Source organism: Eubalaena glacialis, chromosome 8, assembly GCF_028564815.1.
Source record: "Eubalaena glacialis isolate mEubGla1 chromosome 8, mEubGla1.1.hap2.+ XY, whole genome shotgun sequence".
Lineage (NCBI taxonomy): Eukaryota > Metazoa > Chordata > Mammalia > Artiodactyla > Balaenidae > Eubalaena > Eubalaena glacialis.
This window is the reverse complement of record NC_083723.1, coordinates 100,206,921-100,224,304: the sequence shown is the minus strand read 5'-3', so window position 1 is coordinate 100,224,304 and position 17,384 is coordinate 100,206,921. Positions and strand designations below refer to the sequence as shown.

The 17,384-nt window shown below is 37.4% G+C and overlaps 1 protein-coding gene across 11 annotated transcripts in view; it reads left to right on the top strand.

The window, feature by feature from the left end:
* The window catches only part of CADPS2 (calcium dependent secretion activator 2), a 548,265-nt gene that overhangs the window by 443,191 nt on the left and 87,690 nt on the right, over window positions 1-17,384 (top strand). For all 11 annotated transcript variants that reach the window (XM_061198688.1, XM_061198685.1, XM_061198689.1 and 8 more), the window contains one exon: window positions 3,719-3,822. In XM_061198688.1, coding sequence (XP_061054671.1) covers window positions 3,719-3,822 — 104 coding nt within the window. The remainder of the gene's footprint in view (window positions 1-3,718; window positions 3,823-17,384) is intronic.

The window sequence follows — 17,384 nt, the reverse complement described above, 5'->3', positions numbered from 1 at the left end:
AATAATGTACTAAAGTATGTAGGAAAAATAAGTTTCTCTTCTGTGATCAAAACAATTACATTTTGTTGCCTTTCCCTTTCCTCATGAAGTTGAAATGATATAATCCAATATAGGTAAAGCCCAAAATGTATAGGAAGCATAGACTCTCTTAGCTAGAAGGAATCTTAGAGCATATATGGTTCAGTGATTCTTACCATTTGTTTGGCTCATGGACTACTTTGAGAATCTGAAAGTTATGATCCTTCACTCCCCAAAAAATGCCTCTAAACACAAAAATTAGCCTATAATTTTAAGGGGTTCAAGGACTCCCTAAAACCTATTCCTAACCCCTAGGGTTAAGAATCCTCAACTTAATTCAACACCCTCAATCTAAAGATGGAGGGACTTCCCTGGTGGCGCAGTGGTTAGCAATCCATCTGCCAATACAGGGAACACGGGTTCGATCCCTGGTCTGGGAAGATCCCACATGCCACAGAGCGACTAAGTTCGTGCTCCACAACTACTGAGCCTGCACTCTAGAGCCCACGAGCCACAACTACTAAGCCCGTGTGCCACAACTACTGAAGCCCCTGCTCCTAGAGCCCGTGCTCCGCAACAAGAGAAGCCACCGCAATGAAGAGTAGCTCCCGCTCGCCACAACTAGAGAAAGCCCATGCACAGCAACAAAGACCCAATGCAGCCAAAAACAAAAACAAAAACAAAAAAATCTAAAGATGGAAAAATGAAAGAATATAAGTGATACGCTCTTGAGAATTGAAAATTATTTTGAAAACTCTTCCCCAAAAATCTCTAGTAATTTAAGAACACAGCTTTCATCAATTATTTGAGAAGTGTCCTTGGACTACAGCTGCATTTCATTGGTAGACTTGCTGTCTCGTCCACCCTTGGTTTGTGAGTGACAGAAGAGCTATTTGCAATCCCACACAAAGTGAAATGAAATAATTTGGGTATTGATTCTATTTTTAACATGCCCTTTCCCAAAGATTATACTACCGCATTCTCAGTAAACATTCATGAAGTACCTGTCATGGTCCAAAGCCTATTCAAGGTAGTGAGAGCACAAGATCATGAGACCCAGTTTCTGACTGATCTGGGCCTAGTCTAGTAACAGCTCATGAGCTGGTAATAGGGGAACCCAGAGGGAGGAGCGACTCATCCAGCCCCAGAACTTGGAGAAGGTCCTACATTTAAGGTAGCATTAAAGCTGTGTCTTGAATGATGAGTAGGAGTTTTCCAGGCAAAGGATCCAGATATCCTAACTCCCTGTGCATGCAGATTTTACAATGCGCCACTTTCCTTTTAGTTTAGAATAATTTGCTTACTTTAAATTTTATGTACATGGTAATTAGGTGGGGTGGCCCATCGAAGACCCATTTGGTAGTTTCATCAACCACGCATCTTCATTCTCTGAGCCATGCAATCTCCAAACCTTAAGGTCATTGTCCTCTCTGACCTGCAATTTCTAGTCACTCACAAAGGCTTGCAAATCCTTTCTTCAAAGCGTCCTTTCTACCTTTCTCTTCTTTTCTGTTCCCATTACCGTCTTCCCATAGTTCTCCATACACTAGACCTGGTCCCCACCAGTCCTTCCTTGTACTACACAACCACAAATACGTTTTCCCAAAATTAATTTATTCTGAAGCCTGGCAGAGAAACGTTTGCTCCAGGTTACCAGATAGGATATAGTTACTGAGTCTATTTATTTTCTTACTTAAAGCCTGCCACGATCCAACCTCAGGCTCCTCACCCATCATTTCCCAGAACTTTTTTACTCCAGCCAGGCAAGTGCAGGGTAGAGATGCTAAGAGCCCACACCAAGTCAGGTCTCACCTTTACCACATGTTAGCTGTTGCATTTCATCTCTCCAAGTTTGTTTCCTCATCTACGACTTATATGAATAAATAACCAAACGGCTTAAAGCTGTTAGGAAAATTAGTGTGATGACACATGGGAAGTGCCTGGTGCCGGGTCTGACACGTAATTGGCTCTCAATAAATGGTGACGTTTGTAGCCACCTTCATCATCACCTTCCTCTGAAATGCACCACATCTCTGACATGCAAGCATTTCTAGAAACCCTTCCTCCTCTTACCCAGGTCATTTGCTTCTCCTTTAGGACCTGCTTCAGGTTCCGCTTATCTTCCCACTGATATCCCCCCCCCCTAAATACACCTGCTCTCAGCAGTCTCTCCTAACATCCCCTGCCTCCCCTCTGTTTGCTTTACACTGTTTCCAAACTTTGAAGTTTCCTCACTGCAATAACGAGAGCTGCCCCCAAGTGGAGCAGACTGTCGTGCAAAGTCACAAGCCTCCTTGACTTCACCCTCATTTGAGGATGTTGAAGTGATCATGAAACAGAGGGGAGGTTGGGTAGTGGATGTCTAAGGATCCCAGCAGTAGTGATTTTTGGAGTCCGAGTGGTGTAAGAGCAGGGACATGTCTTCTACTTCCTCCTACTTCCCACAGCTAAGATTATTGTAGGCACACTCAACTCTGTTGTGTTTAGCGGACTGTTTTCCTGAAGAATCATCCTACTCTTTGATCCGTGACAGATGAGCAGTGGCTTTAATCTTGCAGGGGAGTTTGGGAGGATGTGTATCAGGGTTGGAGGATGGGAAACCCCACGTGCATCACACTGTGACCCATAGTGAGCTTATAAAAAGTGTTTAATGAACAAGCACCAATCATAGGCTGTTTCACTGAATCATTGTATGTCCCTTGGGAACAAATTAAGAGCAAATGGAAGTCTTCCAAAGTTAAGGCTGAAGTTAGAGGGAGATGTAGAGGGAATAGGTCTCTTGCCCCTGCCCCTGCCAAAAAAACAAAACAAAAAAAACTCCTTAGGTTCCACAGAAAAAGCTCTTTATCTAAACATTTTGTTTCTCTTCCTTACAATCTCCATACAGGGGCAAAGAGAGAGTCCAGAAACATTTATCTTTAGTATCCTTATTGGAAACTCTATTCCTCACATTTTTGAAACAGTTTCATTACACAGGGCACCTCTAATTTTTGCCAGTTCCTTTTATCTCTGAAATCAACTGCTTTGCCTTCTCTGTTGCTGAATTTCAGCTGCACTTAATCTCATTGTGGCCTGGCCTTTTTATACCAGTTTGCTGTAATGCTGAGAGAACCTTCAGCTTCAAAGAATGGCTCTTCACCCCTCCCCAGTTGGAGGGGAGGAACTCAGTTAATTGCAGCCTGTCAGTTGTTTTAGGTGACTTTGTACTTCTTCCATTTAAGATCAACATGAACCTTAGACATTTCAGGCTGGAAATTTAAATAGCAACAGAAAAGCCTGTGTTTCGCTAATGGCAGGAATGACTCATCTGGTGAGAATGGTATTGTATTGATAATACAATGCAGAGAGAAGGAAAAGACTGTGGTATCTGCCTTTCTTTGTATTTCTGACCTTGAGGAGAATTATAACTTGTTTGTTGCAGAAGTTGAGCATCTAATGTGCTGATGCACCTGTTCTGATATGTTAAATGGCAAAGCACTTGCAGTTTCCCATGATTGCTTTGTGGGTGAAATATTTTCTGCAATCTGGTGAACTGATTTTTTTTTAAAGACTGTATTCATTTGTATTTCTTGTCTCTCTTATTTCTCAAAAATATGCTTTCTCATTCTGTTTCAACACCCTGGTCTCATCATTAACATCTTAGAATCTGCTTGGCTTTTTATTTTCAAGGTAACATTATTATGATTTGTTTTTAATGCAGAGACCATGAACCAGGCGACTCCTGCTAGGAAGCTGGAAGAGGTTCTTCATCTAGCAGAGCTCTGCATAGAAGTCTTACAGCAGAATGAAGAGCATCATGCAGAGGTGATGGCTTGTTTTTTTTGTTTTTTGTTTTTGGCTTGTTTTAACTGTCACATAAAGCGTCACATTATGCTTTACCATAGTGGGAGCAGCACTGAAGAAGTGGCTTTTGATACACATCTGGCCATTTATCTACAGAAAACTGAGAACATGTGTGCATCTCCTGGAAATATAACTCCTATATGTTACAAAGGAATTGTATATGTATATAATTTAGTATCTGTTCCTGACAACTGTCTTCCTGTGAGGAACATGGGAGAACTTATGGGATCTGCCTAAGGTGTACAACTAGTTAAGAAGCAGAGCTGGAACACGAACCCCCATCTTGTGATGCCAGATCACTTGCTTTTCCCCCATGCCCTGATTGCTTTAGTTTAGAAATGTAAGTTAATCAATGTTCAAAAGGAAACGTAGTGATAAACTATAGGACACCAAAATTGAATAGAAGACGTTCAGAACTGTATGATTGATAACTCCAGTCTTTCACTTTTACCGTCAAACTTTTCTTTAAATTTTCACTAAACCTTCATTTTTAATAGATTTTTAAAAGTTCTAGTGCTAATTATATACTGACATTCACTAAAAATATAGAATGGTATTTCATCAGGCAAACTGCTTATTCTGAGACTTAAAAGTATCATTTTTTCTAATAGCCATGAGTTTATTTTAAAAAACAAGAGTTTTCTGACTGAATTAGGTAGGGAAAATGTGTAGGATTAAATAAATGTAATAAATTTCAGTGCCCTAACAGTGCTTTTATTCTTGAGGAAGCACATGAAATGAGTAAGTATGAAAAAGACCAGATACAGAAGAATTTATAGAATATTTATATTTAATGAAGCCTTGTTCTCAAAAATATAAGAAACTACAGGAAGTACGTTTTAAGCAAATTCTCAGAAAAGAATATTCATGAAACCTTGCTATAGATAACTAAGATTTATTGTATCTGGTTATAAATATGATCATTCAAAACATCTGCTTTTAGCTCAGACTGTGGAATCCAGCTTTTACCTTGCATCTGTCATGTGTGAACTTGTTATGGATATTTTATTTTAAACTGAAGAAACAGCTGCTTCAGTAATTTGAAGTGAATTCCCAGGAGGAGCTTTTCTAGGCTAATACTACTGCTATGTTACAATGAAAATGATTATATGATAAAATGTATGTATGTGTTGTCTTTGTCTTTTGTTAAAAGGCATTATCATCAGAGTATTAGACCTCTTTGAATTAAAAAAAAATTTCTAATTGGGTATCCAATTTCATCTAAACAGGTACATCTAATATTCCTATACATTTCACAAAAATTACATTTAATTTTCCTGCACTAATAAGGAAAATAATAACTCTCCTGTATTTTAAATGTAATTAGCATTATATACTCCCTGCAACCACTACATGCTTGTTAAAGTACAGTGTATCCAAACACAATTAAAATGTAAATATTACTTATTTTCTAATCCACAAAAATACAGTTGACTTTTTTGAACAGAGATAATCAAAACTCATAAATGTAACTCAACTATATGCCAAAATATAGAAGTGTTATAATGACCTCTTTTTAAAATGCTTTGTAACACTATGACATGTCTTCATTCCACAATGCTTCCAAATTCTTGGGATTCTCCAGGGAAGAGAGGTGAGTAAAATTGTTTTCACCATTTTTCTAGCATGGAATAACTCTTTTATGTGAAGATAAGATAGAAACACACTCTGGTTACACTTTTAAAGCCACCTTAGTCCCTCTCCTTGGAATTAAAGACTGTCTTTCTTTAAATGGGCAACTCTTTGTTGTACTGTTTCGTTGAATGTGTCTTATTAGTAATTGCATGCATAATTATTGCTGGCCATCTAAGTACAGGCCAGCTGAGAGGATTTTGTCAGTTTGGTTTTGGTTTTATCTTCTAGTGTTTTTTTGGCCTTTTTCTTTTTTTAACCAGGAGATCCAGCTTTTCCTTTGAACAGTATTGGGGGGTGAATTGATCTGATGCCAAAGTCATTTCCACAGTGAATTGATGGACTGCATTGTACACTGATCTTGATTTTGCTGAATGTCCAGGCTAGACTTGACTGCACAAAAGAGGACCCGGCCCGGCTCCCTTGGTGAAGGTTAATGCGTCTGCCTCAGAGACCTTCAAGTGGCCGTGTGTCAGCACCTCTCGTTTCCCTTCTCCTTCCCTCCGCAGGGGTGGTTCACTTCACAAGGCCAAGAGGTTGTTTCTGTCCTTCAGCAATTTCTCAGTTAAGGAGGTTTCACGTCCTTCAGATCTTTGACAGTAACTTGCTCATAAGACAGTCCTCCCTTCTCTCTGAAGGCCTCTCCACCTCTCCCCTCAGGCTTTTCTTCCGAATTTCTGTGTTTTCTTTTGAGAAAGACAGTTTAAGCTCCTTTCCAGAAAATCTTGAAGGACGTCTTCCACATTCCCGTGATGAGACTGTGTCTGACCAGAAATTTAGACAAACTGATCCGACAACTGTCCATCCAAGGCCACTCACTCTGACAAAGGCGGCAAGTCCCAGATGCCGACTAGAAAGCCTTAGGCTCTCACCAGCACATCCCCTCCACACACACGCACCGCTTTCCTGCTAAGAAAGCTTGCCAGGTGCACAGCTGGTCAGTGACGGGGTGAAGACGCAGACCAACTCCAGACTCCACGCTTTCCAGGGAACCACATTGTTATTGCTTGGTTTCAGTAGAATGGGAGGTATGGGTGCCTTGTCCTAGTTCTGCCGGCAGGTTTGACACTTAGCATCGTAGCAGGGATATAAATGCAGAGAGGAGGGTGACGGTGCAAGCCTGGAGATGTCCCTTCTGTTCTGTCAGGCTCTTCTCCTCGCATATCTTGGGACTCTGCTATGGGGATGGAGGGCTGGAAATATCCCTCAGTGAAGGGGCAGAGAGAGGCAACATGATCGATATGAGCACAGCTCAGGTTGTTACTTTGTGATTTATTGTTGCAGCAGAATCTTAATTGAAGGTCCTTAAGATATTTTAAATATATTGTCCACCATATCAGAGACACCGTAGGCCAGGGGGATGTCTGGCGGTAATTCGGTATTTGCAACTTAGCTCTCGGTTCACTGTCAATGGTTGAAGCATCCTGCCCTCCAGCTGGCTGGGTCCCAGGCTGCTCCAGCAGCAGAGTCAGGGCAGGGAGAGGAGTTCAGTATGGACACCCATATTTGTGCATGTGGTCATTCACATGAACATCGGTGTCTGGACCAGATTATGTGTCTGGATGGATTCTAACATAAAGAGAATGGATGTTTGATTTTTTAATTTTTTTCCATTGTTTTTACTTCCTCATATCCTTATTCCTCTCTACTACCATGCACATCTAAGGACCATCTTAAAGTGTAGTTATACAAAACTTGATCATAGACAAGATCTGTTTAGTACCTACTACTAACTAAACTGCACTCATCTCAACAGTTGAGTTCATCTTAACTGCATAGTATTTATATCCGGATAGCCAGTGAGATAAATCGACATTTTTTTTTTTAGGATGGGTTTAGGGTTAGGTTAGCCTGTGGTCCAACAAATGTTCCTCTTTTTGGAAGAAGATGACCAGTAAGTGGCTTTCATACAACTAAGCTACAGAGGCAGAATTCAATTTGCAGCAGTGACTCTCAAACGAAACTGCATCGGCAAAAATATCCTACCAGAAGTGTTTGTTAGTCACTCACTGACTTATAAACGTATAATATTAAGAGTAGCACTTTACCCCAACATGGTTTGAAGCATTTTCAGTTCTTCATCTCACTTGGTTATTTCAATATTTATATTCATCTATGAACACAATTAGGGAAAGATTTTCGTGAATCAAGAGTGCAGAAAACTTACGATTAGTTTGGCAGTAGTTTAGGTGTCACCCGATTTAGTTTAGTCCATTCTGCTGGCTCCTCAAAAGCACTTAAATATTTCTAGAATATGACCCCTTAGCATTATGTTGCTCTATGTGTATGTTGGGGGTTGTGGTGATACCCTAGACACTGGACCGTCTCCAGGGCTTTTAGGATCATCTACAAAATACAGGATTGCAAGCTGATCTTTTCTTGGGGGGAAAAAAGCACGTAATACATTCCAAAATCAGATGCGCTATTTTTGCTCATTTATGCAGCCATATTTTTGTGGTGTTTTAAATTATGAAATGTTTGCTATATTTTGAGGGTAGAAGTAATCAAAAGCCTAAGACCTCAAAGAAATTCGAAGGTATATAAAGAAATCAGACCATTAAAAGATGCTCTGGCAAGAAAAAAATCAGAGGACATTAACATTGGTCTGATCTGCAAAACTAGACGACAGACAGACAGGCCCTGTGCCATGTATAGTTAATTAAGAAGAGGCTGTATGTGTAAGAGCTTGGTCTCTACACTCCAGCTGACCTGGATTCAAATTATTGCTCTGTTACCTACCAACTTTATGACTTTGGGCAAGTTCTTTAATCTCTGAGTTTGCTAACCTATAAGATAAGGATAATTATACCATCTACCTGAAAGGAATAAGTAAGATAATGTATAAAAAGCCTCTCGAATAGTACAGTAAACCCCCTACATATGAACCTTCAAGTTGCTGACTTTCAAAGATGCGAACATACGTTCTCATGTCCAATCACGTAAGTTAGTTCACCTGTCTGGTGTACATTGTCACGTGCGTGCATCCTCTACAGGTGGTTGTGCTTTTGTGTACTTTACTGTACACAACTGTATAGAGTACAGTAGTACAGTATCTTTATTTCAAGCTAGATCTACAAGAGGACAACTTCACCTCCTCCTTGCAGCACAAGGAGCTTACTAATAAAGACCTGATGGAATTGGAGGCCCAGAGAAAGGATGAAGAGAGACAAGAGGAAGAAGTAACTGAAGAACTGAAGAGATTCACGATGCAGGAAATGGCAAGGGGATTTTCTTTATTTGAGGAGGCACTGTTAGTTTTTGAGGCACAGGACCTGAATGTAGAACAGTACACGAAGGTTGCAGCAGCCATTCAGAATGCAATCCAGTGCTACCGTGTCATCTATGACGAGAAAAAAAGAGCTACTACCCAGACATCACTGGATCTTTTTTTCAGGAGGGTAGATAGAATTGGATCCAGCAAGGAACCAGAACCTGTGCCATCAGCGTCAGGCGTGAGTGAAATTGCAGCTTGCCCTCTGTCTCCTACTGCTGATGACCCTTCAGCTCTACCATCTCCCATCTCCTCTCCCTCCTCCAGTCACTAACTCTGCTTGCCTTTTCACTTGATGCCAGCTCCTGTATGCCGGCTGTTGTACTGTACTACTGTACTTTTCAAGGTACTGTACTGTAAGATTAAAAATGTTTATTTTTTGTTTGTTTTTTATGTATTATTTGTGTGAAAAATATTATAAACCTATGACAGTACAGTACTATATAGCTGATTGTGTTAGTTGGGTACCTAGGCTAACTTTGTTGGACTTAGCAAACAAATTGGACTTACGAATGCACTCTTGCAACAGAACTCATTTGTATGTAGGGGACTTACCGTACTTGGCACGTAGAAACTATTCCATTCATGTTGGATATCATTATTTTTAAAATATCTAAAGTCACATTATAAGATTTGTGTGAATTTTGACTCATTTTTATGTTACTGATAATGATTCGTTTTTTTACTTTTGTACAGCAAGAGATTTTCATATTCCTTGACTTTTCCAAACAGCCCTGGAGGAGGCTGGTACAAGTATCGTTATTACCAATTTGCAGATGAGGAAATGGAAATCCACCCAGGGAACTGATTTGCCCATCATCACTTAAATCTCACCAAGTTCAAAAGCTCAGCACTCTGCTTCGAGTTTCAGGGATAGTCTCACCTGCCACTATTTTCAACTACTCTGAGTAAACAGACAACTTTCAAAGTATTGTCAGCCTGCCACAAATATTGTTCTCACTGTACAAGATTTATTTATTGTTAGAACTTTGATAGAAATAGTATGGCTAAAGGATTACAATCAAGTTTGGTTTTGTATTTCCCTCTTAATCAAGTTAAACATTGCCTTCTGCCTGTGCTGTCTCGTTTACACCAATTAGTGGCTTAGCTTTAGAGCCAGGATAACGCTAACCTAGATAATCGTGACTTTTGATTGGTGCCCTACAGATGGGTGTGTTTCTGAGAAGGGTTTTCTCCTCCCTGGTGGAGCCCCTCATGCCGTGGAGCCTCAGCCACTCCCAGGAAGTGGCGCTCTAGGAAGGAAATTATATAGCCTCTCCTCTTACTACCAACCCGGGGTGCGAGGACTGCCACCCAGAGGGATGGCAAAAAGCAGGAGGGGACAGGTGAGAGAACTGACCCTGTGTTCTCAAGGTAACAGCCTGCAACCCTTGCTTTTCGTTTTCAAAGACAGTGGTTCCTTAAAGCTTTCTCTGGTCATCATTAGAACAATAAGCATTCGTCACAGGTTGGCTTACATTCATTAGGAATAACATCATCAGAGATACAATTTGAAACATAAATATATACTTCTGCAAAACATAACGAAAATTTCCAGTTGATAGCAAAGTCTCGCCAACCTGAAGCTGTTTTTTTAAAGAAAATTATCTTCCATCGCGTTCCATTCCCCACTGCGACTCTGTCTTCCAAGTAAACTTTAAAAAGAGCTTTGGAAATTTTTCTCAGAGTCTTGATACAATCTTGACCTAACGTGGTTGTTACTGTCTTAATTTTAACCTTTCGCAAAGGTATTGGTTGTGAACTGGAAGTGAGACTTTGAAAATGTCTCTCTTTACAGTGCTGCATTTTCAGTAGCATTTCTATCCTGCTCTACTCAGAGGGAGGAATCTCAGATTCTTCTTATCTATGTCACCAACACAGCTCTAAAAGACAGGAGCAAGGTATATGCAATGAAATTGTGTATGCTATTTTATTTTTTTCCTTTTGAATTATTGTCATATACCCATTCTAGTAGAAATTTAAACAAAAAGTATTCAAATATAATATTTTCAAAGAGCAATAGCTTGGTTTACATAGAACATACCACTTCCAGCAGGTTTTCACATTCAGATGTTTATATAGCAAAGTAGAAGTTATATGCTTTGAGCCAACCATTAAAAATGTTCCTACCTCTGTAGTCTGTGATTTGTATTAGACCACTCTTTTTTTTAGCCAGTGTTTTCTTCAGTTTCCATCTGCTAATTAGTTACACGGTAATGTTTTCTATAAACATATTGAACATTATTATTGTGACAGAAGTTTTTAAGAAAATACTCAATATGTCAATATTTTATAATCCACCTTTTTTTGGTTTGTGGTTTGACTCTTTGTTATAATCTAATTTACACTGGAGGGAATTGAATGGAGCTGTGCAACCACAAATCTCACATGTTCTTAGAAAGTTCTTGAAAGTAAATATGGACTTCTCTGAGTATATAGTATGATTAAACATTTATTAAAAATTAATTGGAAGAATAACGAAAACATCTGTATCACAGAAATGTGTGTGCTTTGTAGTTATTTGGTTGCAAAATTATAACACTTATCAAAAGTTAAATGAAAATAAGGGGGAAAAGACCTGAGAGACATATCACTAAAAACAGTATAAAGAGAGCCCTAAAACATACGTAAAATGTTAAACTCATTCAAAATTAGACAAATGCAAATTAAAACAAAACTGAGATACAATAGCCAGAGAAGTCCACATTATTTTTTGTGAGTGTGATAAGAACACTTAACATAAGATATACCCTCTAAGCAAAATGTTAACCATACAATACAGTGTTGTTAACCATAGGCACTGCACTGTATGTAGACCTCTAGGATGTGTTCATCTTCTATAACTGAATCTTTGTACCCTTTCACTAATACCTCCCTTTTTCCCTCTTTCCCCAGCCATTCTACTCTCTGCTTCTATGAAATTGACTATTTTAGATTCCTCATATAAGTGGGATCATACAGTATTTGTCCTTCTGTGTCTGGCTTATTATACTTAACATAATATCCTCCAGGTTCAACCATGTTGCCACGAATGGCATGATCCCCTTCTTTTTTCGGGCTGAAAAATATCCCATTGTATATAAATATCATATTTTATTTTCCATTCATTCATTTGTGGACATTTAGGTTGCTTCTGTGTCTTAGCTATTGTGACTAATACTGCATTGACCATGGTAGAATATGTATCTCTTTGAGATCCTTATTTCAATTCCTTTAGATACATACCCAGAAGTGGGATTGATAGGTCATATGATAGTTCTATTTTTAATTTTTTGAGGAACCTTCAACTGTTTTCCATAGTGACTGCACCAATTTACATTCCTACCAACAGTGTACAAGGGTTCTCTCCTCTACATCCTCAACAAAACTTACCTTTTGTTTTGTTTTTTTTAATAATAGCCATTCTGACAGGTGTGAGGTGATATCTCATTGTGGTTTTGATTTGCATTTGAAAATCAAATGATGATTAGTGATGTTGAGGACCTTTTCATATACCTGTTGGCCATTTGTTAGTCTTCTTTGGAGAAATGTCTGTTTGGTCACATGTCCATCTTTTAATCAGGTTATTTCTTTTTTTGCTTTGAGTTTTAGGAGTGTATTATATATTTTGGATGCTAACCCTTTATCCAGTATATGGCTTACAAATATTTTCTCCCATTCCTTTGTTGATTGTTTTCTTTACTGTGCATTAGCTTTCTAGTTTGATGATTTGCCTGTTTTTGCTTATGTTGTCTGTGCTTTTTGGTGTCATATCTAAGAAATCGTTGCCAAGGCAAAGTTAAGCTTTCTCTCTGTATTTTCTCCCAGGAGTTTCACAGTTTCATGTCTTAAGTTTAAATATTTAATGCGTTTTGAGTTGATTTTTGTATATGGTGTAAAACAAGGGTCCAGTTTAATTCTTTTGCTTGTGGATATCCAGTTTTCCCAGCACCATTTATTGAAGGGACTGTCCTTTCCTCGTTGTATATTCTTGTCACCCTTGTTGAAGATTAGTTGACCATATATGTGTGGGTTTATTTCTGGGATCACTATTCTGTTTCATTAGTCTAGGTGTCTGTTTTGATGCCAGTGCCAGATTGATTTAATTACCACAGCTTAGAATATACATATTTTGATATCAGAAAGGGTGATGCCTTCAGCTTTGTTCTTCTTAAGATTACTTTAGCTATCTGGGATCTTTCGTGGTTCCATGTGAGTTTTAGGATTGTTTTTTCTATTCCTATAAAAAAAAGTTCAATGGAATTTTGATAGGGTTTGTGTTGAATCTGTAAGATTGTTTTGGGTAGTATGGACATTTTAACAATATGAATTCTTCCAATCCATGAGACCGGATATCTTTCCATTTATTTGTGACTACTTTAATTTCTTTCATCAGTGTTTTATACTTACAGTTTACAAGTCTTTCACCTGTTTGGTTAAGTTTACTTCTAAGAATTTTTACTCTTTTTAATACTATTGTAAATGAGATTGTTTCTTAATTTCTTTTTCAGATTGTTTGTGTGTAGAAATGCAACTGATTTTTGTATGTTGATTTTAGCTGCATCTTTGCTGAATTTGTCCATTAGTTCCAACAATTTTTATAGAGTATTTTGGTTTTTCTACGTACAAGATCCCATTATCTGCAAAGATAATTTTACCCTTCCACTTTGCATACCATTTATTTCCTTTTCTTGCCTGATTGCTCTGGCAAGGATTTCCATTACCGTGTTGAAAAAAAAGTGATGAGAGTGGGCATCCTTGCTATATTCTGGATTTTAAAGGGAAAGTTTTCACCTTTTCACCACTGAATATGATGTTAGCTGTGGGCTTCTCACATATGGCCTTTGTTGTGTTGAGGTAAGTTCCTTCTATACCTAATTTGTAAGAATTTTTATCATAAAAGGATGTTGAATTTTGTCAAATGTTTTTTCTGCATCTACTGAGATGATTGACCATGTGATTTTTATCCTTCTCTCTGTTAATTTGGTGTATCACATTGACTGATTTGTGTGTGTTGAACCAACTTTACATCCCAGGGATAAATCCCACTTGGTCACAGTGTGTGGTCCTTTTAATATGCTGTTGAAATTGATGTGCTAGTATTTTGTTGAGAATTTTCGCATCCATGTTTGTCAAGGATATTGGCCTATATTTTTCTTTGCGTATGGTGTCTTTTTCTGCCTTAGATATCAGGGTGATACTCTCCTCATAAAATGAGTTTAGAAATGTTCCCCCTTCTATTATTTGAAAGAGTTTGAGAAGACTTTGTTTTAATTCTTCTTTAAACGTTTGATAGAATTAACCTGTAATGCTATCTGTTCCTAGGCTTTTCTTCTTTGGAGGTTGTTGATTACTGATTCAAATTCCTTACTTGTTTTTGGTTTGTTCAAGTTTTCTGTTTCTTCTTGATTCAGTCTTGATAGATTATATGTTTCTAGGAATTTATCCTTTTCTTCTAGGTTGTCTAATTTGTTGATGTATAATTGTTCATTATAGTCTCTTATGATTCTTTTTTCTTTCCCGTGGCATCAGTTGAAATGTCTCCCTTCCATTTAAATGATTTTATTTATTTGAGTCTTCTTTGTTTTTTTTCTTTTTAATGTAACTAAAGTTTTGTCATCTTTTCTAAAAAACAACTCTTAGTTTCCTTGATTTTTTCTATTGTTTTTCTATTTTCTGTTTCACTTATTTATACTCTAACCTTTATTATTGCCTTTCTTTTTCTAACTTTGAGCTTAGTTCTTCTTTTTCTGGTTCTTTGAGATGTAATGTTATATTGTTTATTTGAGATTTTTTTTTCTTTTTTAATGTAGGTGTTCGTTGCTGTAAACTTCCTTCTTAGTACTGCTTTCACTGCATCCCATAAGTTTTGGTACGTTATGTTTTTTGTTTGTCTCAAGATATTTTCTACTTTCTTTTTGCTTTCATCTTTGATCCGATGTTTGTTCAAGAGTATCTTGTTTAGTCTCCATGTTTTTGTGATTTTTTCTCTTTTTCTTTTGTTATTCATTTCAAGCTTTTTTCTACTGTTGTTGGAAAAGATACTGGGGATGATTTCAATCTTCTTAAATTTGTAAAACTGTTTTTGTGACCTAGCATGTGATCTTTCCAAGAGAATGTTTCATGAGTACTTGAGAAGAATGTATAGTCTACTGCTGTTGTATGGAATGATCTGTATGTGTCAGTTAGGCCCATTTGGTGTTGTTCAAGTCTGCTGTTTCCTAATTTCCTGTCTGGGTGATCTCTCCATTATTCAAAGTACAGTATTGAAGTCTCCTATTGTAATTGTGTTGCCATCTATTTCTCCCTACAGAGTCAATGTTTGGATTACATGTTTAGGTGCTCTGATGTTTGGATGCTTATATATTTATAATTGTCCTAGCTTCCTGGTGAATTGACCCTTTCCCATTATGTAATAACCTTCTTTATTTCTTTTGGCAGTTTTTAACATATAATGTAGTTTGTTTGATATAAGTATAGACACCCCTGCTCACTTTTGGTTATCATTTGCATGGAATATCTTTTTCTACCCCTTCACTTTCAGCCTATGTGTATCCTTGAATCTAAAATGAGTTTCTCATAGATAGCAAGCATATAGTTGTATCTTGTTGTTTTACCCATTCAGCCACTCTGTGTCTTTTGATTGAAGATTTTAATCCATTTACATTTAAATGAATTACTGATAGGTAAAGCTGACCTCTCAACTGGACTTCAGAGCTTTTAACCATCTATTTTAAACGTATAACTCCAATCACATACAAAACCTTGCACTTGGACTTCCTACACATACTTTATGTTATTCATGTCACATTTTACCTCTTCTGTACTATATATCCAGTAAAAAATTTTTGTGGTTATAGTTACTATTACTACTTTTCTCTTTTAGATTTTATACCAGCATTAAAAGTTATTTATGCACCACCATTACAGCATTACAGTATTATTTGTCTACATATTTACCTTTACCAGTGAGATTTATACTTTCGTATACATTTGTGTTGCATTTAGCATCCTTTTGTTTCAACTTGAATTTTCTTTCACACTTTTTGTAAGGCAGGTCTAATGGTGACAAACTTCCTCACTTTTAGTTTGTCTGGGAAAGTCTTTATCTTGCCTTCATTTTTAAAGGACAGTTTTGCTGTGTATAGTATTCTTGGTTGGCAGTTTTTTCTTTAGCTCTTTGAATATATCTTACCACTCCCTCCAAGCCTCTAAGGGTTCTACTGAGAAATCTGCTAATAGCCTTATTCCTGTATATGATGGGTCACTTTTCTCTTGCTGCTTTCAAAATCCTCTCTCTGTCTTTAATTTTTGACATTTTAGTTATAATGTGTCTCAGAGTAGACCTCTTTTGGTCAACCCATTTGGGATATTTTGGGCTTCATCATTCTGTATGTCCATTTCTTTCAGATTTGGGAAGTTTTCAGCCATTATTTCTTTAAATAAATTTCCTGACCCTTTCTCTTTCTCTTCTCTTTCTGGAACTCCAGAAATATATATTTGATAATACATATCAAATTGGTTCACTTGAAGATGTACCACAAATCTCATAGGCTTTCTTCACTCCTTTTCATTCTTTCTTTTTGTTCCTCTGACTAAATAATTTCAAATTACTTGTTTTCAAGTTCATTGATTCTTTCTTCCACTTGATCAAGTCTACTGTTGAAGCTGTCCTTTAAATTTTTTGGTTATTGTGTTCTTCAGCTCCAGAATATTTATTTGGTTCATTTTATGGTTCTCTTTGTTGAACTTCTCATTTTTTTCATATATTATTTTCCTGATTTCATTTAGTTGTCTGTCTTTGTTCTCTTGTAGCTCACTGAACTTCTTTAAAAGAATTTTTGAATGTTTTTAGGCAATTTATAGATCTCCATTTCTTTGGGATTGTCTATGGGAGCTTTATTTTGTTCTTTTGTTTGGTGTCCTATTTCTAGATTCTTCATGATCTGGTAATCTTACATTGGTGTTGTGCATTTGAAGAAACTGTCTCTTCTTCCTTTCTTTACAGACTGACTTCAGCAGGGAAAGCCTTCACCAGTCAGCCCAGCCAGATATTCCAGGTGGTCTGGTTGGTAGGATCCATAGGCGGGCTGGCTGGTGGGCCTGCTGCCAGGTTGCATGGGCAGGCCACATTATTTTTGAGAACCTCCTAAAAAGTAAATACTCTTTTCACCCATCTAAACAGCAGAGATTTTTTTTAAGTGATTATTGTTACTACCTAAAAGGCATTAAAAAATGCCTAGCTGAGTATAAAGTAATAAACAGGACATACACAGCCTTGCCCCTGTGGGGTTTACAGTCTAATTTAAGAGGCAGACATTAAAATATTTATATGTGTGGTCATATACACAGTACTAAGTCCTGTGAAATGAAAATACTTGGTATCAGAGAGACTATCTAGGAGGACATAATTTACACTGGAGGGTCAGAAAATCCCTCTCTATGAAAGTGTGTTTTAGCTTTAGACCTTAGATTCATAAAAAAATACTACAAATAAAATGTAATCTTTTTTAAATGGGAAATAATTTTGTAGATACGTGTATTTAAACAGTAAACAAATTTGGCATTGATAAATAAAATATGAAATCTAATGTAGAATTAAAATGTAAAATGACATTTATTGCTTTATTTTTTAAAACAC